Genomic DNA, 26,330 nt, shown 5'->3' on the forward strand with positions numbered 1-26,330 from the left:
ACTGTGAAAGCATCACCACTCCAGCCGCTGAACTCTCTTGCTTACAAAAGCTCCAACAGGATATCTACATATGCACAAACTAGTGAACTGTGCACATCTTTTTCTTTTTTCTCTTGCTTTTTTTTTCTTTTTGGTTTTTCAAGACAGGGTTTCTCTGTGCTGCTTTGTACCTTCCCTGGAACGCGCTTTGTAGACCAGGCTGGCCTCGAACTCACAGAGATCTGCCTGGCTCTGCCTCCCGAGTGCTGGATTTAAAGGCATGCGCCACACTGCCCGGCCCATCTTTGTTTTTCCAGACAAGGTTTCTCTGTGTAGTTTTGGTGCCTTGTCCTGGATCTTGCTCTCTACACCAGGCTACCCTCAAAACTCAAGATCCACCTGCCTCTGCCTCCCAAATGCTGGGATTAAAGGCATGCACCACCACCACCCCAGCCACCTCAGACTTCCTAAGGAGACTCAACCCACAAGCTCTCCAAGTCAGGAAATTCAGATGACCCTAAGATAACAGCATTCCAGTCCCAGCCCTCCAATCCCCCTCCCAGAGGGACACCAACCAAAAGCAGAATTAGGTAGTGGCAACTAGATACAACCAAATGGAACTTTCAAAGCCTGTTTTTGTCAAAAAACCAAGTTGCAAACCACAGTCCACTGGAGTCACCTTGAGTCAAAGAGCCAGAGGAGACTCAACAGCCTGGCAAGGCAGCTCCATCACTATCAGATGTACTGGGTTAAGGAACAAGGAAAGCCTTTGATCCTGTGAGTGTTGGGGTGGGGACCCACAATCCAGAAGATTCCAGCCTCAGGAAGATAGTGAGGGAGTCCAACAGCACTTGACTGATGGAGCACTGTATGTACCCTTTCTACCATCCAAATAACACACCTTGGGGGTGCAATTCTTTATTGGAATATTTTTAATTGTGTTTGCAAACACTGAACATAAGGGGAAAAACAATCGGTCCTCCTCCTCTCTTCCAACTTCTAGGGCAAAACAAACAGAAAAAGATGTCCGGAGACTCGGATCACTGCTTCATTCATCCCAGACTAGCCTGGAACGAAGAGAGCCCCTGCCTCTGTCTCCCGGTGCTGGGATTAGAGGTGTGTACATTTATCCTGGTTCAACACCTGAGTCACCTTTATAACGTGGTAACTGGGCCCAGGCAGCCTTTGGAGGCTCAATACTAACATTCAAAGACTGCCGGGCTCCAGTCTCATGGTTCTCCACTGGAGAACTCTAGGTACCCCCAACCGGTATACCCCCAAACTCACGACCCCTGCCAAGAACAACCTCAGAGACCTCTACAGAGTGCTGCTAGGGAGGGTGGCAGCCTCACAGACTTCAGTGGCAGACTGCTTAGTGACATCCTGATGGACCTCCCCTGAAGTGTGCATCGTGGCAGCTTCACTAGCCTCCTCATGGACCGCCACAGGACCCAGCTGGGTGGCGGCATCAGTGTCTTCCAGAGGCGCCAGCAAGGTGGCAGCCTCAGTGTTCTCAACTGGAGCCAGCTGGGTGGCATCCCCAGGGTTCTCCACCGGAGACAGCTGAATGGCATCACCATTCTCTACCTTAACTGGCTGGGTGGCATCCTCAGCGTTCTCCACCGGGGCCAGCTGGGTGGCAGCCTCAGAGACCTCCACAGGAGCCTGCTGAGTGGCAACTTCACAGACCTCAACCGGAGCCAGCTGGGTGGCCACCTCCGGAACCGCCACAGGAAGACACTGGGTCTCAGTCTCTTGAGAACAGTGTTCCTCTGTGTTGGAAGAAAAGCAGTGTAAGGAGACTGGTAAAGGCAGTCACTCCTGGGACAGGCAGGAGTAGGAGCCAAAGGTTCCTGAACACAGGGCTATGTGGCCTCCAACATTTCCAAAACCCACTTTCCCCAGTGGATCCCTCCCAAGGAGCCAAGGCTTGCCAGGCAGGACAACCCTACCTATTCCCACCAGCCCATACCTTGTATTACTTGCTTGCAGAAATAGTCAACCAAGTTGGAGATCATCTGGGAAACATCCTTTTGGTAATCGGGAGGCCCAAATATCAAAATCTCAGCTTCCTCTTCAGGTTTCCACTGGTTCACCTGAAGCACTGTACGTGTCACACACTCGACATGCGGGATGTACTCTCCATCCTTACCTGAGCAGGGAAAAGGAGGAACATGAGGGTGAGGTGGCTTCCACTTCTTGGCACATTCGTTCAGAAGTTGAGGCAGCTGGGTGCAGGTGGTATAAGCCTCGGGCCACAGCCACTGGCCAGGCTTTCTCTATAGCACATACTCAGACATAGAGTCCAGAAAAAGGTTGCCTCTGCCTTCCCTTCCCAGGTTACTCACCAAACATCTTTTCCACCAGCCAAGCATCCACATACACTGTTTCTGGATCATCCAGATACTCGGGATGGAGCCACCCGGGCAGCTTGCGAGAGTCTCCGACCACTTTAAATAAAGTCCCTTCTTGGTGTTTCAGCTGGACGAGGGACTTAAAGCTCTTAAAGGCGGTCATACTGCGGCAATATCGTTGCAAACAGCCTGTGCAACTCCACACTCAATAAAGCAAACCCGAAAGAAGCCGCTCTGGTGAGCCCTATTTCAATGACTGTTTGCTAGCCCCGCCCCATGCTCGTCCTTCCAATTGGATCTCAGGCCTTGTCTCCCCTCAAAGCCTCACAGATACACTGGCTGCACCTGGGAGAGAAGGATGCTGCAGCTAGAGGGATTGTGCCCGGGGTGTAGTGGCACAGGCCTTTAACCCAGCACACTGAAGGCAGAGGCAGGTGGACCTCTGTGAGTTCGAGGTTAGCCTCCTCTACAGAGAGAGTTCCAGGACAGCCAGGGCTACACAGAGAAATGCTGTCTCAAAAATCAAACAAAGCAAAAAGGAAAAAAACAAAAACCATATGTGTAGCTGGGTGGTGGTGGGGCACATCTTTAATCCCAGCACTTGGGAGGCAGAGCCAGGCGGATCTTTGTGAGTTCGAGGCCAGCCTGGTCTATAGAGCGAGATCCTGGAAAGGTGCAAAGGTACACAGAGAAACCGTGTCTCAAAGAAAAAACAAAAAAATATATGTGTTGGGAAGCAGCAGACACCCTAAGTGAACAACACAGGGAATTGACAACAGTCTACCCAACATCAGGACAGACTCTTACCTGACTTCAAGACCAACAATTAAGTCTCACCTATTCCCTGCACCTTAGCTCTGAGTTGCTTGCCTCTAGATAACAAGTCTCCTCATGCTTTTTCTATTTCTTTGGGTTTTGAGACAGGGTCTTGTTAAGCAGCCTGCCCAGGCAGGAAATGAGACATGCCTCAGCACACTGGACTTCCTGATTTCTTTTACTCTCTAGAGACAGTTGGGCAGGACAAAGGAAGACACTTTTAGTGAAGGCAACTCCACACCCGTGGCTTCCTAACCAGAGAGATTCTTACATTTACTGTAGTGCCTCCTTTCTCTAAACAACAGAAAGATATTTCCATTCAGTTTCCTGTTCACTTTGTTTATTCGTTGAGATTGAAGAACATGAAATTATTTGCTGGGCAGTGGTGACTCACACCTTTAATCCCAGCACTTGGGAGACAGAGGCAGGTGGATCTCTGTGAGTTCCAGGACAGATTCCAAAGCTACACAGAGAACCTTTGTCTCAAACAATGAAAAAACAAAACAAAAGAAAAAAAAGTTATTTAGAGCTTTAAGATTTATTTTGTTATCATTCTTTTTAATTATATGTAAGTATGTGTGTGCATGTTGGTGTTACGCAATAGTGAGTGCAGGTGTCCTGGGGAGGCCAGAAGCTTTGCATCCAGTGGAATTGTAGTTATAAGCAGTTGAGTCACCTGATGTAGATGATAGGAATCAAATTCAGGGGCCTCAGTAGGCCTAGTTCAGGTTCTTAACTGTGAAAGCATCACCACTCCAGCCGCTGAACTCTCTTGCTTACAAAAGCTCCAACAGGATATCTACGTACGCACAAACTAGTGAACTGTGCACATCTTTTTTTGTTTGTTTTTCGAGACAAGGTTTTTCTGTGTAGTTTTGGTACCTGTCCTGGATCTTTCTCTGTAGACTGGACTGGCCTGGAACTCACAGAGATCTGCCTGCCTCTGCCTCCGGAGTGCTGGGATTAAAGGCCTGTGCCACCACTGCCCGGCCTGGGTATGGGCTTCTTAAAGATGACCACGGTTCACTGTTTTTGGTTTGGTTTGGTTTTGAGACAGGGTTTCACTGTGTAGGGCTGGCTGGCCTGGAACTCACAGAGACCTGCCTGCCTGCCAGCCTCTGCCTCCTGATCCTGGGATTAATAGTTGTCTTGCTACCATGTCCACAACCATTCACTGTTTTTATAATAGTCTACAGGATTTTGATGAAGCTACTATCTTATCACTTGGTGCCTCTTGAGGGTGCCTGGTGAGGTAAATCTAGTCCAGGAGGAGTTCTGGAGGTAGGTTATCCTCACTGTAAACAAACAAAGGTTGTTTGAGATTCTCAGGCAACATCTGAGGAAATGAATGAGGCTCTATCCAAGGTCATGTGCATTCAGGTCTTGTGCCTGGGTCATTGATGCTTTACCAGAAAATATCTTTCCATGAAAGGAATATTAACCCTATGGCAGCACCTTTCATGATCGATGCTATTGATCGTGTTTCTTGCTTCTCAACTGGTAAGAAATTTCAGACTCTCTCCCTTCTCATGTCCTAGTGATTTCCCTGTCTTTCTGTGTAACTCAGGCTGGCCTAGAACTCCCTCCGTAGCCCATGATCATTCTGCCTCAGAGTCCTGAGTGCCGGGACTCTAATCAAGCACCGCCGTGCCCAGCCTTAGGGTTGTTAATTAAACATAATTGCTTCTTCAAAACTCCATGCTGTGGGACTAGAGAGATGGCTCAGCTAACCCAAATGCTTGGCTCAATGGACCCAGGTTCAACCCCTCACACCCACATGTTGGTTCACAACCATCTGTGACTCCGGTTCTAGGTGATCCACCTTCCTGGCCTCCCTAGACACCTAAGGCCTCCTTAGGCACAGACATACGTGCAGGCAAACATTCACACACATCAAATAAACCAACGATTATTTTTTTAATTCCATGCTTTGCCCATTGTTCCCTAACATCAAGCAATGCTTTGGAGAACTCTGAGCCTTTCTGCTTTTAACTTTTGGGAATGCTCAGTTGTTTTGTTAAACATTTCCCCTGGTTTCCTGCCTCCCAGACTTCCTTGAGTTGCCTTCCTTAGCTGGCAGTCTTCCTTCTTAGCTCCGTGCTGTCTCCTCATTCTGAGGGCTTGGGCACTGAAAGCCCAGTGGAGGCCCCGAGGACTTGGTTTGGTTTTCCTCTGCTCTCACTGAAGGCAAGGTTTCAGAGCAGCACAGTGTCATTTCGTCAGTCCTCCTTTAGAGAGCCACGAGGGGAAAGCACAGGCCTGGTCAGATTCAGCATCTCAGAGTCGCTCTCTTCACATGGAGCGAGCATTCTAAACCCATGTGAAAGTGAAGAGAGATTGAAGAACACTAGCTTGCTGCAGCCTGGAAGCCAGCTCTGGATACAGGGTATAGGGCACAGGGAAACAGAGGAAGTGGACTGAGGCTGTGAGGTGAAGGAAGATGGTAAGAATTGACAGGTCCCAGCCTGCATCTCTCCCCCTCCTACTGACAATTCATCCATCTACACAACCTGCCTCACCAAAGGCCAAATTAGCCCAGCATTCTAGGTCTTTCCATGTCCAGTCCCTGCATCAGGTTGCAGCCATCCATTTAAGAAGGGAACAAGGAGCCTCTTTTCTGTGCTTTTCTTTCTGGAATGACAATGGGCCCTAAGGAAGGTTCTGCCAGAACCTAGCCAACCTTTAGCACCTGCCCACATCTATCCTCTGCACCCCCCCAACATGTAAAAGCAAAGAGCCTTTATTTCAAGCTCCAGAGCTTGGTCCCCCTGTCTGTCCAACACAGTGGTAAGAGCAAAGAGCCCTGAACTCAGGTGGGGCAGAGTTTTTATCATAGCAGAGGTTGGGGTGACGGGATTTCCAGGGTCCAGGACCCTGATTAGCTGACAATTATCTAGGAGTATGTGTAAAACAAAAAATAGGTGTGTGCTGGACTCAAGGACATCTGACCACCTTATCTAATGGTTGGAATGTTTAAAATATCAGGTACTTCATCACCCCTGGGTAGATCCCTGAGTGGTATCAGCTTAAGGCTTTTCCTTGATCTGGGTGTTGCCTGCCAGTAAGTCTGTCACAGAAGCTGTGTTTAGGCTCCTAAGCTTGTCATGGCTGCTGTGTGTCAAGCTATTTTGGGGCCCCTTCACATTCCCCTCTTCACAAGTACCAATGATAGGACTCAATCATGAGTCCTACCTGTCCTAAGAACCATTAGCTAGCAGATTTTTCTAGGGCAGTGACAGCTGTATCCATTGCCATTTTTAAGGCCGGGTAGTTCTGATCTTTGAGTACAATCAGATTATGATCTTACATAATATATCTTTGGTTCTGCACAAAGAAAGTCAAGTGTCTTATCTTATTGCAAAACCATTTTAGTTAATAAATTTACCTATTGACATCTCCGAACCTATTTTCCTGGTATGTCAATGGACAGTATAGTTGGTCATCTTGCCTCTATGCCAGGGAGTTTCCTATTGACCCAGGATTTCAGCCTTTTTTGAACAGGGAACATGGGACAACATATTTTCTTCTGGAACTGCTTCGAGCTGGCATTGGGGCACTGTTGTCAGGGCCCCCAGAAGGCTGAAACGCTGGGCAGAGGCTGGGCAAAGGGGCATCTGTCAAAAAGAAGCATGTGCCTATCTGACCCTGTAGAGACAGGGAACAATCACATTGACTGGGTCGGTGCTCCTCAGCTTTTAGCAAGTCCAGAGCTCACAGTTGTCTGGAGTAGTGTAGTCAGCAATTGAAGCTTGGAGGTGTCTGCCAGCCAAGTGGAAATCTGTTGAGACAAACTTAAACTAGGGACAGAAGTTAAAATACATTAGCTTATTTGGAACCCTTAGGCCCCTCTTTTTAATAACTGGGAAGAGCAGGAGTCCCAAGATAAGTGTGGAAAATTTAAGCTGTACCTATCTGGAGTCCTTTTAACCTCTGTGAAGTGGATCTATGTTTTATGACTTTTTTAACCCTCTGAGGCCTACAGGAACTATCTTACAAAATGACATAAAAGTTTTAGATACATTAGTATTACCAATCTTACTGGCATCCATATCATAGACAAGCAGTGATGGGTATCTGCAAAACAGCAGAAGTGGACTCATAACTTTGAGTCCCAACAAGAACTACAGATATGGGTTAAAAGCATATGCATTTTCCTTCTGTCCAGAGAGCCAGGTATAAATTGAGCAGAAATTTTTGGCCTGATGAGAAGCACTTCTAGGTTTATAGATGACAACTAAAATAAATCTAAAATGTTGAGCTTGTGACTGAACACTAAGTAGTTGCTGTGGGATGGTCTGTATGTCAAATGTGTGCTCTGATTGGTCAATAAATAAAACACTGATTGGCCAGTGGCCAGGCAGGAAGTATAGGCAGGACTAATTGAGAGGAGAATTGAGAGAACAGGAAGGTAAAAGGAGACACTGCCAGCTGCCACCATGACAAGCAGCAGGTGAAGACACCGGCAAGCCACGAGCCACATGGCAAGGTATTGATTTATGGAAATGCATTAATTTAAGCTATAAGAACAGTTAGCAAGAAACCTGCCACAGCCATACAGTTTATAAGCAATATAAGTCTCTGTGTTTACTTGTTTGGGTCTGAGCAGCTGTGGGACTGGCAGGTGACAGAGATTTGTCCTGACTGTGGGCAAGGCAGGAAAACTCTAGTTTTTCAAGTAGTCATTGCTCTACCAGCTTAACAGAACTCCATTAAATGTTTAGTTCTGAACTGTTACATCAGTAATGTTACAGAATGGGAGAGAGCAATCTGCAACATTTTTTAACCTAAATCATTTTTTGAGATCCTCAAAGTTTAGAAGTTTTATATCCTCAGACCTTTTTTAGACCCATATTTGAATCTTTGAGTTATTTAAATTTATTTATTTATTTATTTATTTATTCATTCATTTATTTTTTGGTTTTTCAAGACAGGGTTTCTCTGTAGCTTTGGAGACTGTCTTGGACTAGCTCTATAGACCAGGCTGGTCTCAAACTCACAGAGATCCATATGCCTCTGCCTCCCGAGTGCTAGGATTACAGGTGTGCGCCACCACCTCCCAGCTTAAATTTTTATATCTTAGAACATTATCTTGTTTGTTTGTTTTTTTTTGTTTTTCAAGACAGGGTTTCTCTGTGTAGCTTTGCGCCTTTCCTGGAGCTCACTTGGTAGCCCAGGCTGGCCTCGAACTCACAGAGATCCGCCTGGCTCTGCCTCCCGAGTGCTGGGATTAAAGGCGTGCGCCACCAACGCCCGGCTAGAACATTATCTTAAAAATTAGCTAACAAGCTAGCTATATAGATCTGGTTGTCTGATGCTTGCAAGCTGACAAAGTTATAGCTAGCCAAGCCATCAGTACTATCAGAGATCTGAGAAGGATAAACTGTATCTAAGTGCAGACCAAGCAACTTTCAATCCTATAAATGACAGGGACCAGTCCGTACCCAGATCTCCATAGCGTTGGAGGCACCAGTCAGAACAGCATCAATCTTCTTCCACCATCAGGTCCATAAGGCAGAAGGGTTTTTGTTTTTTTTTTTCTGTAAAATAGGGTCAAGGAAGACTGATCTTGATTTGTCCAGGCAAAATGGTCCAATCAACTCCAGTGTCCTTCTGCTTGTCCACAGTCTGGGCTGGGTCCTGGTGGCAGGTGTTGCATTGCGGCATCTTTCCCTGTGGTCAGTGTTGTCATAATCCAGTCAGAGACGTTGTGGTGCCTTGTACATAATCTTCTTTGGAGACCTTGGGTCACTGCTAGGATCTAGAAGTCTGTCTGATATAATAAACTTTTAGATCAACATTTAAATGCCATATTCTGCAGATCTCTGAAGTATGAGGGCTTCCAGGTACATCTGAATAGACAAACTTTGTTTATAGTTACTTATCTTATGCTCAACCCTGAAAATATATGCAAGGGACTGAGTAAAGCTTATCCCTGTAATTAATTACATCAGTATTTAGCATGACTACAATTTAAAAACTTGATTATTTATAGTTGACTATTTACCTATGTTCTTTAACTGTCTACAATAAGCATCCTTAAAAAAAAATGATTTTAAATTGAAACCCTTTTGGTATCAAGTACGGGTTCAGTAAAGAAACCAAAATAAAATATTAATATAAAACATATGTATGATTCAGTTTATACAAATAGCTTAAATTTAACAATTTTAGCAAAGGCGAGGAGACTAGACAACATCTTGAATTACAAAGTTTAGCTGCCAGAGCAAGCTTTGAGGGGCAGCTTTATTATTTATCAAACACCTTGTTTTTTAAACATATGTAGCCATCTATTTAAATTCTCTAGAAGTTTGCTGTTGAATACTTGGTAAAGATATAAGTACTTAAGTGTAAATCTCTTTTTCCCAAACCTTAGTGAAAGATGGCTGCCAGCCATGTGACTGCCCATGAGGTCACCAGCCAAGATGGAGTAAAGCCACGTGGTTGACATTTAAAGCATGTTTTTCTAAACAATAATTACTTACACACATATGCACAGTTGGGTCCAAGTTACATACATGTATATGCAGTTAAAGCTAGCTTACACTCATAGTTAAACCCAAGTCACATACATGTATGTTTATATACATACACATAGATAAGCAGTTTGCAGAATTAGCTATTTTTAAAATGAAAACCAACCAGAATTAGTTCGCATTCCCTCTGCAACTTTCCATAAGACCCCTTCTGACCTTCTATAACCTCTCATGTACCCTCCGTCTGTCCAGACATTTATTTCAGATAAATTTATCTTTTTGTTTATTTATTTATTTATTTATTTATTTATTTATTTATTTATTTGGTTTTTCGAGACAGGGTTTCTCTGTGTAGCTTTGGTGCCTGTCCTGGAACTCACTCTGTAGTCCAGACTGGCCTTGAACTCACAGAGATCTGCCTGCCTCTGTCTCATGAGTGCTGGGATTAAAGGCATGCAGCCACCACGGCCTGGGTAAATTTCTCTTTTTTTTTAACATAGAAACTCTTCCAAAGTCTTTCTTGTGATTTCCCTCAGTAGTTTAGAATATACTGTAAAGCTACAATATTTTTTTTAAAGATTTATTTATTTATCCTGTATACAGAAGGGGGCGCCAGATCTGATTACAGATTTTTGTGAGCCACCATGTGGTTGCTGGGAATTGAACTCAGGACCTCTGGAAGCGCAGTCGGTGCTCTTAACCTCTGAGCCATCTCTCCAGCCCGTAAAGCTACAATATTTTAAACAAGAACAGAAATACATGCATATACCATTACAAGAAAAACTAAATTTGCATCAGCACTGTACCATAGACAAGAAACTTGTTGGTTAGCCTTATAACAAAGCCTCAGTAGCTTAGCAACCATAGGCAGTGACGTTCCATTCTTCTCTTAGAACCAAACCTTGATCAGGTTTTGGCCCCAGGGCAGGTCTTAGGAGCCCCACGCATCATCATGGGAGATGGAAGAGGACCATGCACAGCATGGAGACAAAACCAGGTGGTGGTGACACACGCCTTTAATCCCAGCACTTGGGAGGCAGAAGCAGGCAGATCTCTGTGAGTTCAAGGCCAGCCTGGGCTACAAAGTGAGTTCCAGGATAGGCTCCAAAGCTACATAGAGAAACGCTGTCTCGAAAAACCAAAAAAAAAAGATGACTTTGAACTTTTGATTCTCTTACCTCAACCTCCCAAGTGCTTGGGATTATAGACATGAACCACCATGCTTGGCTATCTCTATTTTTTTTTTTTTTTGGGTTTTGGTTTTTTTGTTTTGTTTTGGTTTAGTTTTGGTTTTTTGAGACAGGGTTTCTCTGTGTAGCTTTGCGCCTTTCCTGAGACTTGTTTTGTAGACCAGGCTGGCCTGGAACTCACAGAGATCCGCCTCCTGAGTACTGGGATTAAAGGCGTGTGTCACTGCCAGGCGTATGCTATATTTTTAAAGATAAGTTTCTATTTACTGTGAGTTGAGTTGCTCTCTGTTTCCTGGAACCTGACTTTCCCCAACCCATGGCCTTGATTTGTTTTTGAGAATACCCTGACCCTCCCTGACCCCTCCCTAATCAGGTGGTGACTGTTATGAATTAACTGGCCAAGGTATCCCACTCATGCAGGGAACCATGCTGGTATGATGGGCAGATGCACGTGGCAGTGGCCAGCGATCCGCAACCCAGCCGCTGTATCCACGTGGAGAGTTTATTATAATAGAGAGATGAAGAGAAAGATAGGAAGTGGGGAGAAAGGGCGGAGTCTTTCCTTAAAAAGAAGCTTTTACATCAGAAAGCATCAGAACATAGGGCAGACCCAAGGGGCAGGGGATTTCAAGGGGGCAGGTCAGAATATTAACAGTGTTTTTTGTTTTGTTTTCCAAGTCAGGGTTTCTCTGTGTAGCTTTGCACCTTTCCTGGAACTCGCTTTGTAGACCAAGCTGGCCTCAAACTCACAGAGATCCGCCTGCCTCTGTCTCCTGAGTGCTGGGATTAAAGGCGTGTGCCACCGCCAGCCTGTTTTGTTTTATTTTGTTTTTCCGGAGGGAGGACCAAACCCAGGGCCTTGGGCTTGCTAGGCAAGTGTTCTACCACTGAGCTAAATCCCCAACCCTGACCATATGTTTTTTTTTAAAGATTTTTTTATTTCCTTATTGCTCCATTGTCTCTTATCTATTATAAAACTACTCAATTTACTCCTTAGGGCCTGAGAGATGGACTTGGGCTGCTCTCTTTAACCTGACTTAGGAGGCATTCGCTGGCCAGCTGTTGGGTGGACCGCCCCCCCCCCCAAAAAAAAATCAAGCTTGCTTCAAGTTGAAGTGGTGGGTCTTATTCTTGCTTTGGGATTAACAAGGGTTCTCTCCTTTCACTATGTGGGTCCCAGGACCAAACTCAGATCTTCTGGCCTGGCAGCAAGTTCCTTCACCCACTGAGGCAGCTCAAAGGCCCTAAGCTAGAGTCTCGTGTTCCCATCTCAGGCTCCCTCTGGCTATGATTGTTGTATTTTCAAAACCGCACAAAGGAGTCACTGTTGTTTTAAAAATAAAAGTGGCGCTGGTTACCGTGCGGAAAGGTCATGAGGCACGAGCCACAACAAAACCCAGTATCAGAGCTGGACACTGCACACACATGGTACACAGACAGACAGACATTCAGGCAAACATTCACACACATGAAATCAATGAATAAAATTGCCCCCCAAAACATTTCGAACTATGTTCCCAAGATGTTGTTTTGACCAGGCCCCTCAATGGGCATCTCGTGAACTCTGCATTCCTGAATTTGGATTCCTTTGGCTTACAGTTCATAGTTTGAAATGTTCACACAAACCTGATAGACTGCACCTCTTTTATTTTTTTTTTTTATTATGGTTTAATTGGCACAGAGTTCACTGAAGAGCATTTACTTTTATACAGATTTGCAATTAGAAAAATACAGTGACAAAAAATATGGTTATTTTATATCAAATTTAAACCATTTCCAAAGAGAATACAGGTTACTTTTTCCACAGATCAAGGCAGTTTTTGTGTGGGTCTCTATCACACACATTTAACCCTCTGCCAGGTTTGGAGCCAACAAGACTTGAATTTAAGCATGGATCTACTTCCCCAAAAGCGGCACTATGCAAACATTAACTTACTTTTATTTACAAAAGAGACATTTGTATGTCTGATATGTGATAAACCGCACCCAAGTCTTAGAGCAACTTTGGAAGGCACTGCTGTGCATGCCCCACCCCCCTTGAAACATGGGATACGTTTCAGATACACGGGATCCAGATGCAAAAGCCTTAACAACCACCTTGGTCTTTCAAAGCATCCCTCATTTCAGTGACAGAAAAGACTTAGTAGCCATGGCTAATTTTGCTGGGAAGGGGCTCACAAAGGACAATGGCAATACAGGATGTTGAATTTCAAAAAGCCTTTTAAGGGCTGGGTGTAATGGCTCCACCTTTAATCAGGTGGATCTCTCTGAGTTCGAGGCCAGCCTGGTCTACAGAGGGAGTTCCAGGACAGCTAGGGCTACTAGGGCTACATCGTGAGACCCTGTGTCAAAAAAAAAAAAAAAAGAAAAGAAAAGAAAAAAGAAGCCGGGCGTTGGTGGCGCACGCCTTTAATCCCAGCACTCGGGAGGCAGAGCCAGGCGGATCTCTGTGAGTTCGAGGCCAGCCTGGGCTACCAAGTGAGCTCCAGGAAAGGCGCAAAGCTACACAGAGAAACCCTGTCTCAAAAAACCAAAAAAAAAAAAAAAAAAAAAAAAGATATGTTTAAAAAAAAAAGAAAGAAAGAAAAGAAAAAAGAAAAAAGGCCACTTGAAAACTACTATGCAAACTACTTATTTTCCTTTACATTTCTTTTAGTAATTACAAGTATTACAAGTTCTGCCAAGCATTTACTGTTTAAAAAAAAAACCCAAACCCCACAGTTTTTACTTTTTAAAATTATAATTGGTGATATTTTTCCTTGGTGAAGTTCTTTGGAAATTCTGGCTTACTTTCTTTAAAAGCCTTTTGCTGTGAATGAGATCCCCTGGGTCTGAAGAAGTGGAGTCTATGAAGAACATTTTGAACCACCCTTTTTGGGCATGAAGACACTGAGACGACAGAACACATGATCTGGCAAGACACAGCAAGGACATGGATGGATGCCCACCTTCCGGGGAAGGACAGGCTGCTGCGAGACACCTGTCTCAAACGAGCACACACATGTGACTGCTTAAATACAGACATCCATCTCCCTCCAGACGGCAAATAAAGATGTGGCTTAATTAAAAAGAGAGTCCCTCAGTCCACACTAATGAGGGAGAAGACAGACAGGGAGACAGCAAAGGCAGCCGCCCAGCCCGATGGTAAAGTCGGGCGCTCAGCAGTCCTCACAGGAACGGCAGCCCGAAGGTGCCAGACAAAACATAAATCTGAAGAGAAGAGAAGTCTTTTCTTACCATGCATTCAGCAGAAGCCCGAGCTATGCTCAGCTGTGGACCGAACCAACAGACCACTAATAAACACCTGGGTCTCCGTCTCCATGACCCTGAAGCCCAGAGCCAGAAAATCCGACTTCACGAGCTTCCACCTCTTCACCCACCCCTGCCCTACAAACCCCTCCCCCCCCCACCAAACCCACAGTCAACCCAGCATACCCAGTCTACAGAGATGGCTGTAATTTTAACATAACGTCCAAGGGAAGGCCGACATGAAAGGTGATGCTGAAAGACACCGATCCAATGTGCACAGAATAGTAACATTCAAGTGTTGGTGAGTGATGTTCTAGAAGGTCAACTATGGTGTGGATTTTTAAATCTGGATTCTCAAGACCATGGTAGCCTTTCACTGCTCAAAGATCCTAATGTCTTTGGGGGGACTCTCTAATGAGACTCCAGGTCTCATTAGATGGCACGGGACAGTGCCATCATCAGCATACTAACATAACAGACGCAACCTTTCATGGCTGCAAAATCCTGACTACCTGAATGGCCTGCCCCCACGGGCTTAGGCTTTCAAGGCACTTTTGGCTCTGTGAAATAGTTCTGCCAATTCTTGGACGTATAAAGCTGCAACAACTTAGAAATGGACGCTGAGGTAACGTCCACCGGAGACAGGAGAAGCAGCTGGCGTTTGGTGCGGTGTGGTTCATCTCGGCTGGCGGGCTGGAGCTCTGCGGAACAGCTCCTCACAGGCAGGGGCTGCTGCGACGCTCACCTGGTGTCTCAACAGCCGCACAGCCCCTTCTCCTTCTCCTCACTCAGCTGATCCGCAGAAGTGTGGCCATTGGACCGCACCACGCCCTCTGGAATCCAGGACTTGTCCACACACCGTTCCATCCGCTTCATTATCAGGTCCAGGAGCATCTCGATCGCTTGGCTGATGTTCGCCCCCGTGGCAGCACTGGTTTCAAAATAGGGGATTCTGGAAGGACAGAAACGGCTCAGCTGACAACGTGGAATGGGGGGACCGTGACCTGTGTCCTTCATCATTTTTTTAGCCATTCGTAATTTAGAGCACAATTTTAGGATAAATATACACGACAACAGTATAACTTCAGTAGGGAACAGAGAGGAGGCAACACCATCCCAGTTATAATTCAATGTGCCAAATAACCAGGAAAATGAATCTATTCCAGTACGTGTCTCTCTCAAAACAGTTCCTTCGTTATTTCATTTTTCAAAATGATATCATTTACCAGCACCTAAAACAAACTCCAGCTTAAAGGACTGGCATCATTGTAACTGGCTTAAGCTGATCAGTCTACATGGGCTGGGTCTGCACCTGTCTCCCTCAGACAGTAAATCGTCCTGAGGCAGAGTGTATGTGTAAAGAAAACTGGACTTCTATGAGGAAGGAAGGGGTCAGATATAAATGTTGTCTAAGCAACCACCGATATCTGCCCCAGAAAGTAGACCCAGAGTTTTCCTGAGAGAAGGCAGGACCAGGCATCATGGTACACACCTGTACCATAGCTTGCGGGGGTAGAGGCAGGAGGAGCAAAAGTTCAAGGCAGCCTCACCACACAGCACATTTGGGGAAAGCCTGGGCTACATTAGACCCTGTCTCAAAACAAAACACCCAGAGGCTACAAGAGAAGGGGAGACCCAGGGGAGCTTCAATTCTATCCCTTTAACTTCTCTAGTGTTGGGAGCACAAAGGTCCTCATGCCCACAGATCAATAGGGAAACCAGGAATGTTAGGCATGCCGAGGTTTCTTTTCAACTGTTTTCCAGCCCGAACAGGGAGTGGATGTTGTTAATGACCTGGTGAACTTTGCTATGTAGAGCCAGACCTCACCTAAATCCCCCAGAATGTTTATCCTAGATTCTCCCTCCAAAGACCTTTATCTTTATATCTCAGTCAACTTAGAGCACATCCTTGGGGGAGATGTCACATGTATGTTGTAGGCCAAGTGACCAGGCAGACCTTCCCTAAGCCCTTAAGCTATACATGTAGTTGATCTCTATAGGATAGATAAGGACCTATATGGGAATATGGAGAGAACACCCTTAAGGCTTATTAACTTCTCTGGGAAGTGGCAAGAAAGTACCAGGGTGTGTATGTGTATGGGGGCACCCTGCAAGCATCACAGCCCGCAGGGAAACGCGTAAGGTCTGAAGGAAAACTCAGTTCAGGTCCACTGAGTTAGCTGGGCTGGATAAAACTTCTGGAGTCAGTCTGACCCCAGATGGTTTACTGTAGTACAGTTTGGAAAAGTTTCCTGGTGTGATACAGTCCCTGGTGCACACGGGGGCATAATTACATCAACCTCAACTGGGAAATGTCCTCCTGGATCCACCACTGAGCAACCGCCATATAATCCTCTGGTTTTTGAGGTAGATTTTTAAAAAATTATTTATTTTTATTTCACGTTCATTCGTGTTTTGGCTGCATGTAAGTGTGAAGGTGTCAGATCCCATGAAACTGGAAATTATAGACAGTTGTGAGCTGCCATGTAGTTGCTGGGAAGTGAACCCAGGTCCTCTGGAAGAGCAGCCAGTGCTCTTAACCACTGAACCATCTCTCCAGCCCTTTGAGACAGAATTTAACTAGGTACCAAATGGCTCTTGAGTTTTCTATGTCGTCTAGGCTAGCCTCAAGTTCACAATTCTCCTGCTTCAGCCTATGTAGTATTTGGATCGCAGAGGTGTACCACAACTCCTGGCTTAATATTTTATATATTTTTAAAGATTTATTTTTATTATTTTTAATTATGTGTGTATGCATGTGTGGTTTGTGCACGTGAGTGCAGGTACCCACACGGGCAAAAGAAGGTGTTGGATGCCCAGGAGCTGGTGTGACAGACAGTTGGGAGCCATCAGACATGGGTGCTAGAAACCAAACTCTGGTCCTGTAAGGGCAGCAGATGCTCCTAACCACTGAGCCATCTCTCCAGCCCTGGACATTTTATACAACTGGAAAGGCAATAAATAAATAAATAAAATTACAGCCGGGCAGTGGTGGCATATGCCTTTGATCCCAGCACTTGGGAGGCAGAGCCAGCTGGATCTCTGTGAGTTCGAGGCCAGCCTGGGCTACAGAGTGAGTTCCAGGACAGCCGGAGCTACACAGAGAAACCCTGTCTTGAAAAACCAAAATAATAATAATAATAATAATAATAATAATAATAAATTTAATTAAATAAATAAGGATTCTGGGTTGTAAAGCAAGCACTGTGCTCTGAGCACAGCTCTGGAGGCCTCTCCTTATCTGTGACGAGGAAGAGCAGTAGTTCATGAGGTCATGACACTAAGGTGACAAGACAACACACACAAACTTAGCACAAACGTTCAGACATGAGAGTCTTCTCTCACGTACAATGTTCTTGCCACATGGGGTGGTGCATGCCTGCAATCCCAGCATGCCAGAGGCACCATTTCTGCACATTCAAGAGCTGCTTGGTCTACAGAGTGAGTTCCAGGTGCCAGCCAGGAGTATGTATCTAGAAGAGCCTATCTCAAAAAGCCAGTATGCAAGTGAGTGAGTGAGTGAGTGAGTGAGTGAGTGAGTGAGTGTGTGTGTGTGTGTGAGAGAGAGAGAGAGAGAGAGAGAGAGAGAGAGAGAGAGAGAGAGAGAATGAGAGAGAGAATTCTTTTTTAAAAAAAACATTTTTAGGGCCGGGCAGTGGTGGCAAACGCCTTTAATCCCAGCACTTGGGAAGCAGAGCCAGGCGGATCTCTGTGAGTTCAAGGCCAGCCTGGTCTACAGAGGGAGTTCCAGGACAGGCTCCAAAGTTATACCAAGAAACCCTGATGAGGAAGGAAAAAAAAAAAAAAAGTTTATCTAGGCATCAATTCAAAAGGATCTTTACTTTAACCACAGAAAACTGGTACTACCCTTTCTGTCCACACGAGGGTGCTAAAACAGCACCGCAGGGGAGCTCTCTTGCTAGAAGTATGAAAAATGGTTGGTTGAAATTGACATCCACCTACATACACATGGCCACTTGTTAGCTATTTGGAGTTTGTGGAGAAAAAGACTAATTCTGATGTGCTTTTAAGAATAGATTCATCGATGGACCACTGAACTCGATGTTTTTACATATCTCTATCTGTATATAAATGTTTGATTAAAAAGGTGAAATGCAAATGTGAATTTAACAAGAAGTTGTAGATTTTCAACACTGTACACTCCTTTGTTACAAATAAATATTTATGCTTCTAAGAAAAGAATAGGTTTATCACAGCAGGGTGTGGTGGAGCACACTAATGCCAGCACTGGGGAGGCAGAGGCAGGCAGATGGATCTGTGTGAAGTTCCAGGCCAGCCTGGTCTAAAGTAGTGAGTTCCTAGCCAGTCAAGGCAGTTACACAGAGAAACCTGTCTCCAAAAATCACACACACACAAAATAGACTCACCACAATTTTATTATTTATTTATTTATTTATTTAGGTTTTTTTGAGACAAGGTTTCTCTGTGTAGCCCTGGCTGTCCTGGAACTCACTCTATAGACCAGGCTGGCCTCGAACTCAGAGATCCACCTGCCTCTGGCTCCTGAGTGCTGGATGAAAGGTGTGGACCACCACCATCCAGCAGATTCATCACAATTTAAAAATAAAGACACCAAGTAAACAAAATGGCAACAGTGTCGAATCAAGAGACTGTCTCATTTGAGATCTCCACCAGGATATCCACGGGGCAGAATCCTCGCATAGCTGACCTCTTTTCTATATTTATTTTTCAACAAAACTAGAAACTTAAAACCAAGTTGCCAAGGCTTAAGAGAAGATGGCTGAGTGGTTAAGAGCGCCCACTGTCCTGGCAGAGGACCCATGTTCAGTCCCCAGCACCCACATCAGGTACTCACACCTGCCTGGAACTCCAGCTCCAGGGGAGGAAATGCCTCTGACATCTGTATCTGTGCCATACGCACACGCACACATCACTTTCCTGGCCTGTGCAAGGCCTTGGGTTCAGTCCCCAGCACTGCAGAAGTTGCCAGAATGAACAGCAAGGATGCCTAGAAAGCTTTGTCAAATGTGTCTAGGTGTTTGACTTACACGTGGATACAGAATCCACAGCGTGTCCTGCCAGAGGCTGAGTGCACACAGGAATGGGCTGTGTGATGATCATCTGCACCTGGAAGTCTGTGGACAATGAAATCTGGATCCTCAGGAACTAACTACTGAGTCACAGGGCATTCCAGGAATCAGTTTTGGTTTGGTTGTAACTTACTTATGTGGTTTCAAAGTATGCACAATAATACATCAATAATTTCTTTTTAAATTTTTTTATGTGTATGAGTGTTTTGCCTATATGTATATGTGTGCACCACGTGTGTGTCTTGTGCCTGAGGGAGTCAGAAGAGGGCACTGGCTCCCCTGGATCTGGAGTTATGGATGGTTGTAAGCCACCAAGTGGGTTCTGGGCATCAACCCTGGTCCTCTGGAAGAGCAACAGGTGCTCTTAACCACGGAGCCATCTCTCCACCCCCATTCCTTTCTTTTTCAACTCAAGGATGTCAAATTTATAAGAGATCGATTGACCAATCAGAGGCCAAATGATTCAGACCACGTGTAACCTAGTTCAGTGTTGGTACAGAGCACTGCCAAATTCAGACCCCTGAAATCCAAAATATGGTCTGTGCTGATGTCTGGGATCTGCCATTGACGTTGTGAATAAAGACTTTGTTTTGTTTTTTGAGACAATTCCTCTGTCTGTTCCCAGTTGGTTGTCCTGGAACTCACTATCTAGACCAGGCCGGCCTTGAACTCACAGAGATCAGCCTGCCTGAGTGCTAGGATTAAAGGCATGTGCCACCGCCACCCAGCGTGAATAAAGATTTCCAACTGAGTGTTCATTGCAGAAACTTTGAGCACCTTCCCTTATCAGTAGCCAGCAGGGGGGACGGAGTCCTCATCTCAGATCTGTGGCCAGTTATGTGCACAGCACACAAGTGTGTACATTCGGGTGTCCTTGAATTCCACTCACAAGCTTCTTGGTTTCCCACATTCTGAATAAAGCAGGCCATGTGGCTTATTACCACCACCACCTACCCTCCGTGACCAAAGGAGCGCGGACTGTTTCCATCCTCTCTTCTCCTGGCATGTCCTTTATCCTCATGGATTCAAACCTCTTCTCATGGAGGGTGGGGCATAGCTCAGTGGTAGAGTGGCCGCCTGGCATGTGTGAGGACTTGGGTTCAATTCCTCAGAGTACAAAACAGTAAAACCCTTAACAAACAAACAAACAAAAAGCTCTTCTAATTGTAAGTCAACTCGCCCATCTTTGTGGTGTCCTCCATGGCCAGTGCATGCTGGACACAGGGAAAGACAGTCCCCACACGCTCAGATCAACAGAAAACCACAGGGAGCTCTCTGATGCCAGGCAGACTGCAGAACCCTGACACCCCAAACGGAGCAACAGGAAAAGGGCTGCTGAAGCCCCAGGGCGGGGACAAGTTGACCCTTCTACTCGGCAGGTGCTTGAGAAACACTTGTCCAAAGACTCCTCTCACTGGCCGGCTTTCTCATTCACGGCTCCAAAGCGTGGATGATAACCACAGTCCATTGCTTCACGGCTGACTTCCTCCTGATCTCCTTGCAAAACAGCCTCCCCTTTCAGCACTTCAGTCTGACTTGTGGTGGCCCCCCGCCACCCCGCCGTGTCGTCCCCCCCATAATTTCCTTTCCACACTATTTGAGTGCCTCTCAACAGGGAGGGGGCATGCCAGAACTGCCTGTGAGCCCTGCCAGCCTCCAGCTCAGAATCTTCCAAGTAGGTTGCTCGTGACCACCGCATAGGAAAATCACGTGTCGAGCTGTGAAAAGCACCGGTGCCCAGGTCCCCACGCAGAGTATACCACTGGAGCTGGGCTGAGCATTTCCCAGAATTTGCTTTTTGGTTAGGGTGGACCCCAGGAGAGGTCTGGGGGAAGTGATGCAGTACCCTTTAAAGATTCTTTTTTTTTTTTTTTTTTTTTTGGTTTTGTTTTGTTTTTTGAGACAGGGTTTCTCTGTAGCTTTGAAGCCTGTCCTGGACTAGCTCTGTAGCCCAGGCTGACCTCGAACTCACAGAGATCTGCCTGGCTCTGCCTCCTGAGTGCTGGGATTAAAGGCGTGCGCCGCCGCCACCCGGCCTCCAGCAAGATTCTTATGCATAGGCACTTACCTGCTGAGTTATCTTGGCATAGCCCAGTGACCAGACCTGCACCTGTCCCTTATCCCTTGTCTCTCCATCGCACCCTAGGCTCCCAGGGGTGTGGTTAGCCCTGAGATGAAGGGCCTGGCCTGTGCACAGTGCCCACACCACTAAGGTCAGAGGCACCGGCTGAGAGGAGGTGGTTCAGGACACTGTTATGAACCCTAGCTGGTCCTCATTTCCTGTATCCACACCACACTTTGCACGCCGTTTTCCTTCCTGACAGCCTATCCTGTGGACCACCCCAAGATTCCGCATCTGACACAAAGAGAAATTTCTAGAGACTATGGAATAAGGTCAGATCCCTACAACAGATGTGTACACTCAGGCTTGCGTGTTCGTGTGCTGGTGCACATACATGCTGGTAGAGGCCAGAGGTTAACCTAAAGTGAGAATCCCCAGGCATCATCCACCTTCTTTTTATGTTGACACAAGGGTTCTCATTGGCCTGGAATTTACCGGTTATGCCGGGATGACGGGCAGCAAGGGGTTCACCTGTTTCTGCCTCCCAGCGCTGGGATTAAATGAGAGCGCTAACAGACCCATTTGGTTCTGGTTTGTAAGACCCAGGGCCTCACTACGTAGCTCTGGCTGGCCTCAAACTCAGAGATCTGCCCGTTTCTGCTTCCGAGTTCGAGGATTAAAGGCGTGTGCCACCACACCAGGATTTAAACATGGGTTCCGGAGGTGAGCGGCCCTCAGGCTGGCGTGGTAAGCACTTGTCAGCTGTGCCAACATCCCCCAGGCCAGGAGCTCTTTACAGAGCTTCAAAGCACCCGACGCAAACCTAACTGCCACAGCTCCACGTGACCATGCCCGAGGAGGTGAGGCCCACACTCCTGCAACTGTCAGAAGGTCCCAGGTGTCTCCGAGGGTCCAACACCATCTACCCTGGCATGAGACGTTCCACATCTCACTGCATCTCCTTGCCAGAGGAAGCCAGCAGGGCTGGTGGGAATCCCCCAGGTGAAGTGGTAACCGCTGGAGGCTTAAAGTCGTGCCCCGCCGCACCCTGTGTGTTTTCTCTCCTGTATCCTGTCGTAGAATATTGGTGGGTTTTTGTTGTTGTTGTTGTTGTTGTTGGGGTTTTTTTGTTTTTTTGGGTTTTTTTTTGGTTTTTCGAGATAGGGTTTCTCTGTGTAGCTTTGGTGCCTGTACTGCAACTCATTCTGTAGACCAGGTTGGCCTTGAACTCACAGAGATCCGCCTGCCTCTGCCTCCCGAGTGCTGGGATTAAAGGCGTGCGCCACCGCCGCCGCCACCACCACCCGCTGTAGAATATTGTTTTAAGGTGTGTTACTTTTTGTAACTGCTGTGGAATATTTGTTTTATTGATGCAAAGATGTGTTGCATTCTTTAACGTTGCATTCGTTTAACTCTGTGAAGCTGTGCTGCTTTGCCTGTCTAAAACACCTGATGGTCTAATAAAGAGCTGAACAGACAATAGCAAGGCAGGAGAAAGGATGGGCGGGGCTGGCAGGCAGAGAGAAGATATAGAAGGAGAAATCTGAGAGAAGAAAAAGGAACAAGAAAAGAAAAGAGAAGACACCAAGGGCCAGCCACTGAGCCTCACAGCCAGCCACAGAGTGAGCGTGAGAGTAAGATATACAGAAGAAAAGGAGAAAGCCCAGAGGCAAAAGGTAGATGGGATAACATAAGAAAAGCTGGCCAGCAACAAGCCAATCGTCATGCCCCGCCCCACCCCATGTGTCTTCTCTCCCAGATCCCTCTTTTCCTTTCCCAGAAATCCAACCCCTGACCACCTCACAAATCACTGCCTTCCCCCAGCTTCTAGTCTCTCGCCTTCCATTTTATCTCACCTGCAGCTCCCAAACTGACCTGGAAGAGCGGAACACTTTTCTGTGCCTGGCTTCTTCCCACCCAGCCTACCTAACTTTCCATTCCTCCCCCTGTGTCAGTCCCATCCTTTAGTCCTTCCTGAAACTCCATCAGACCATGGAAGAGCAAAGCAGAAGTCATACAGTCAGTGGTCCCTCCCTGGCCACCTAAACTGTCGGGTTAGCACCCTACCTGTAAGACCCTAAGACCGGTGCTATCTCTTGTCTCATCCCTTGTAAATCCCACCTCCATGCTGGGGATGCGGCTCTCGTGGTAGAGCATTTGCCTAGCATGAATGGAGCTCTGGGTTCAGTCCCCAGCTCTGAGTAAACCTAGGCATGGCGGATCAGATCTGTAATCTAAGCACTTGATGTAGAGACAGGAGCTTCAGGAATTCAAGGTACATACATATGAAGTCCAAGGTCAGTCTGCTCTACAAGAGACCTTGTCTTTAAAAAAAAAAAAAAAAATCTGCTTCCTGCCTGTTACTACTGAAGATTTGTTTATGTGTACGTGATTGAATGCACATGTATGTGCATGAAAGTGTGCAAGCCAGAAAAGGGTGTCAGGTGTCCCTCTCTCTGTGTGTCTTTTAAGGCAGGGTCTCTCCCTGAACCTGGGATTCACATCTTCTCAACCAGGCTGGAAGCCAGCAAGCCCCTGACTCTGCCTCCCTCAGAGCTGGGGTTCTAGGCATGCACCAGACACCCAGATTGTAATGTGTGTGATGAGGTCCACACTTTGGTCCTTGTGGTTTCAAAGCAAGCATTCTCAATTGCTGAGCAGTCTCTCCATCCCTGCCTCCCACTTCTAATAGTGAGCAGCGTTAGGTCTACATTTGCATTCTCATAATTCAGGAGAGGGAAGTAAAATGAAGCAATCACTCTCTGGAGAGTTCGCCCTCTCCTTTCACGTGTAAGCCCTGTGGTGCCTCCATGAACCTACTCCACAAGCTGAAGGAGGAAAGCTGTTTTCTGGCCCTCCACTCAAAATCAGCCGTAACCAAAGGGCATCTTCACCTCCCCCAGTCAAAGCCAGCGCCTGCTCTGTGATACCTAATAAGGCCTTCTCAATTGCCAGGACTCTGCAATGGCATGTAAAGTGGTTTTGAAATTTCCTTGTTGAACACAGAGGATTTCCTTATTCTAAGAGTCTTCTGCTAGCCAGCCTTTAATCCCAGTGCTCAGGAGTCAGAAGCAAGTTGACCTCGGAGTTCAAGGGCCAGCCTGGTCTACAGAGTGAGTAGACCAGGACAGCAACAGCTATACAGAGAAACCCTGTCTCAAAAAAATAATTAAATAAATAAATAAAAGTAAAGAAGATTCTTCTGTTTGCATGTTGGACAGAAGGCCCTACACTCAGTATGTCTGCACTCAAGGCTCCTTTTCTGAAAATTCCAAGAGAAATATACAAAAGGAGACCAAGACACCAGAGGACACCCCACCCCACGTTTCCTCTATAACTCCCACTGTGATACTCGTGTGAATATGAGGCATTTGACACCTCTCAAGGCCAAAAGCTAAGTTTTTAACGTTATTCCCTCATTTTGTCATTTCAGTTACTCACTCACAGGTTAATGTTTCTGTTCCAGTGTTTCCTCCAGATCCCACAGCAGGAATACTCACCCATACTTCTCTGCCAGTTCCCTGGCTTCCTCCTCTTTCACTGCCCTCTGGTCTTCCAGGTCACTCTTATTCCCACACAGCACTATATCTGGGTTCTCACAGTACGCATGCATCTGTAGCTGGCCTGAGACACAGGAGAGTTTGTTATAGTAGTCATGATGTAAACACGAGACCAATAGAAAATATGTGCAAAAGGGCTTCTGAAAACCGCACATGCACATACAGAGGTAGAGAGCTGATCGACTCTTTCAAAACATCGATAATATAGTCTTTAAAACTGAATAGATTATTATTCCTGTCCTTAACACACACATCAGAGAGATATGGAAGAGTACAATAACCCTTAAAGTGTGCGTGCGTGCGTGCGTGCGTGCGTGCGTGTGTGTGTGTGTGTGTATGTGTGTTTTACTAATCTTTTTTTTTCTTTTCGAGACAGGGTTTCTCTGTGTAGCTTTGTAGCCTGTCCTGGATCTCACTATATAGACCATGCAGGCTTCGAACTCACAGAGATCCGCCTGCCTCTGCCTCCTGGGTGCTGGGATTAAAGGTGTGCGCCACCACCGCCTGGCTGTGTTTTACTAATCTTAAACCCCTGTTTGTCACTTATTTTATTTTCTCTCGACAGTAGTAATATTTGTAAAGAACTGTCTTTTTGGTTTTTGAGACATCCTGTATCCCTCAAGGCTGGCCTCCAAGGATGCACTTAAATGTCCTTACTGCTCCCATCTCCTGAGGACCTGAATTACAGGTACGTAGTACAGGACAGTTTACAGGGTACTGGAGATAGTAACCAGGGCTTCGTGTGTGCTAAACACCTATCAATTGAGCTGGATTTCCAGCTCGAAGAAATATCTTTCTATAATCGAACGTAATTACATCTGAAATGCTTTTCATACTTCTGTGTCCTCCCAAGGCAGGACCAGTCTATTTAAAACAATCAAGAAGCTGGGTGTGATGAGGCTGAGGCAAGAGGCTCCATGAGTTCAGAGATAGCCTGGGCTACACAGCGAGACCTTGTCTTACACAAACAGTAACTATGATTTGATGATTAGGATTCTGCCCTCACTCCAGGTCAGGGTCCTGCGTCTTACGTCATCAGTGTGCACTGGCGACTACGTACGTGCCTTAAAAGCCGGACACAGAGCCTATCCTCTGTCTCTGCTCTGCTCCCATCATTCTCTCTCTCCTCCCCAGGTCTGATCCTCTCCTTCTTCCCTCCTAATAAAGCTCTGAAAACTAACACTGGGTTCTGTCGTGACCGTGACCTTTCCACGAGGTAACCAGCACCATGCACTGCAACCAGCACCACAGGCCACAACCAACGCCGCCGTTTATCATTCTCTCATTGATGACATAGGAAGACAGAGTAAATAGTAAAGTGACTGTCACCAAGACCAAGGGGAAGCAGGGTGCTACAGTCATATTCTATAATTTTTATAATCTTTCCTCTAAAATCCCTTAGCTAGGCTTAATTATGAAAAGGAAGAGAGGGGCTGGGGAGAGGGCTCAGTGGTTAAGAGCACATATTGCTCTTCCTGAAGACCTGGGTTCTGTTCCCACCACTACTCACTTCAGGTGGCTCACCACCACCAGCTACACTGGTCTCCGGGGGCACCTGCACTTACATGCACCTAC

The 26,330-nt window shown here is 46.3% G+C and overlaps 2 protein-coding genes across 3 annotated transcripts in view; both read right to left on the reverse strand.

Moving 5' to 3' along the window:
* Nucleotides 1–379: 379 nt before the first annotated feature.
* LOC114689944 (KH domain-containing protein 3-like) lies at nucleotides 380–2,783 on the reverse strand. Its single transcript, XM_028864413.2, has 3 exons — nucleotides 2,328–2,783; nucleotides 1,952–2,131; nucleotides 380–1,751 (listed from the first exon to the last, which is right to left on the reverse strand). The coding sequence occupies exons 1-3, from the start codon at nucleotides 2,494–2,496 to the stop codon at nucleotides 1,297–1,299; spliced, it is 804 nt and encodes a 267-aa protein (XP_028720246.1). The 5' UTR covers nucleotides 2,497–2,783; the 3' UTR covers nucleotides 380–1,296.
* A 10,640-nt stretch (nucleotides 2,784–13,423) lies between these two features.
* Rab27a (RAB27A, member RAS oncogene family) overlaps nucleotides 13,424–26,330 on the reverse strand; it is a 51,495-nt gene continuing 38,588 nt past the window's right edge. For both annotated transcript variants that reach the window (XM_028865327.2, XM_028865330.2), the window contains exons 5-6: nucleotides 24,696–24,819; nucleotides 13,424–15,013 (exon numbers count right to left, since the gene is read on the reverse strand). In XM_028865327.2, coding sequence (XP_028721160.1) covers nucleotides 14,815–15,013; nucleotides 24,696–24,819 — 323 coding nt within the window. In that variant the 3' untranslated portion in view covers nucleotides 13,424–14,814. The remainder of the gene's footprint in view (nucleotides 15,014–24,695; nucleotides 24,820–26,330) is intronic.

The sequence above is a fragment of the Peromyscus leucopus genome, chromosome 14, assembly GCF_004664715.2.
Source record: "Peromyscus leucopus breed LL Stock chromosome 14, UCI_PerLeu_2.1, whole genome shotgun sequence".
In the NCBI taxonomy this organism is placed as follows: Eukaryota; Metazoa; Chordata; class Mammalia; order Rodentia; family Cricetidae; genus Peromyscus; species Peromyscus leucopus.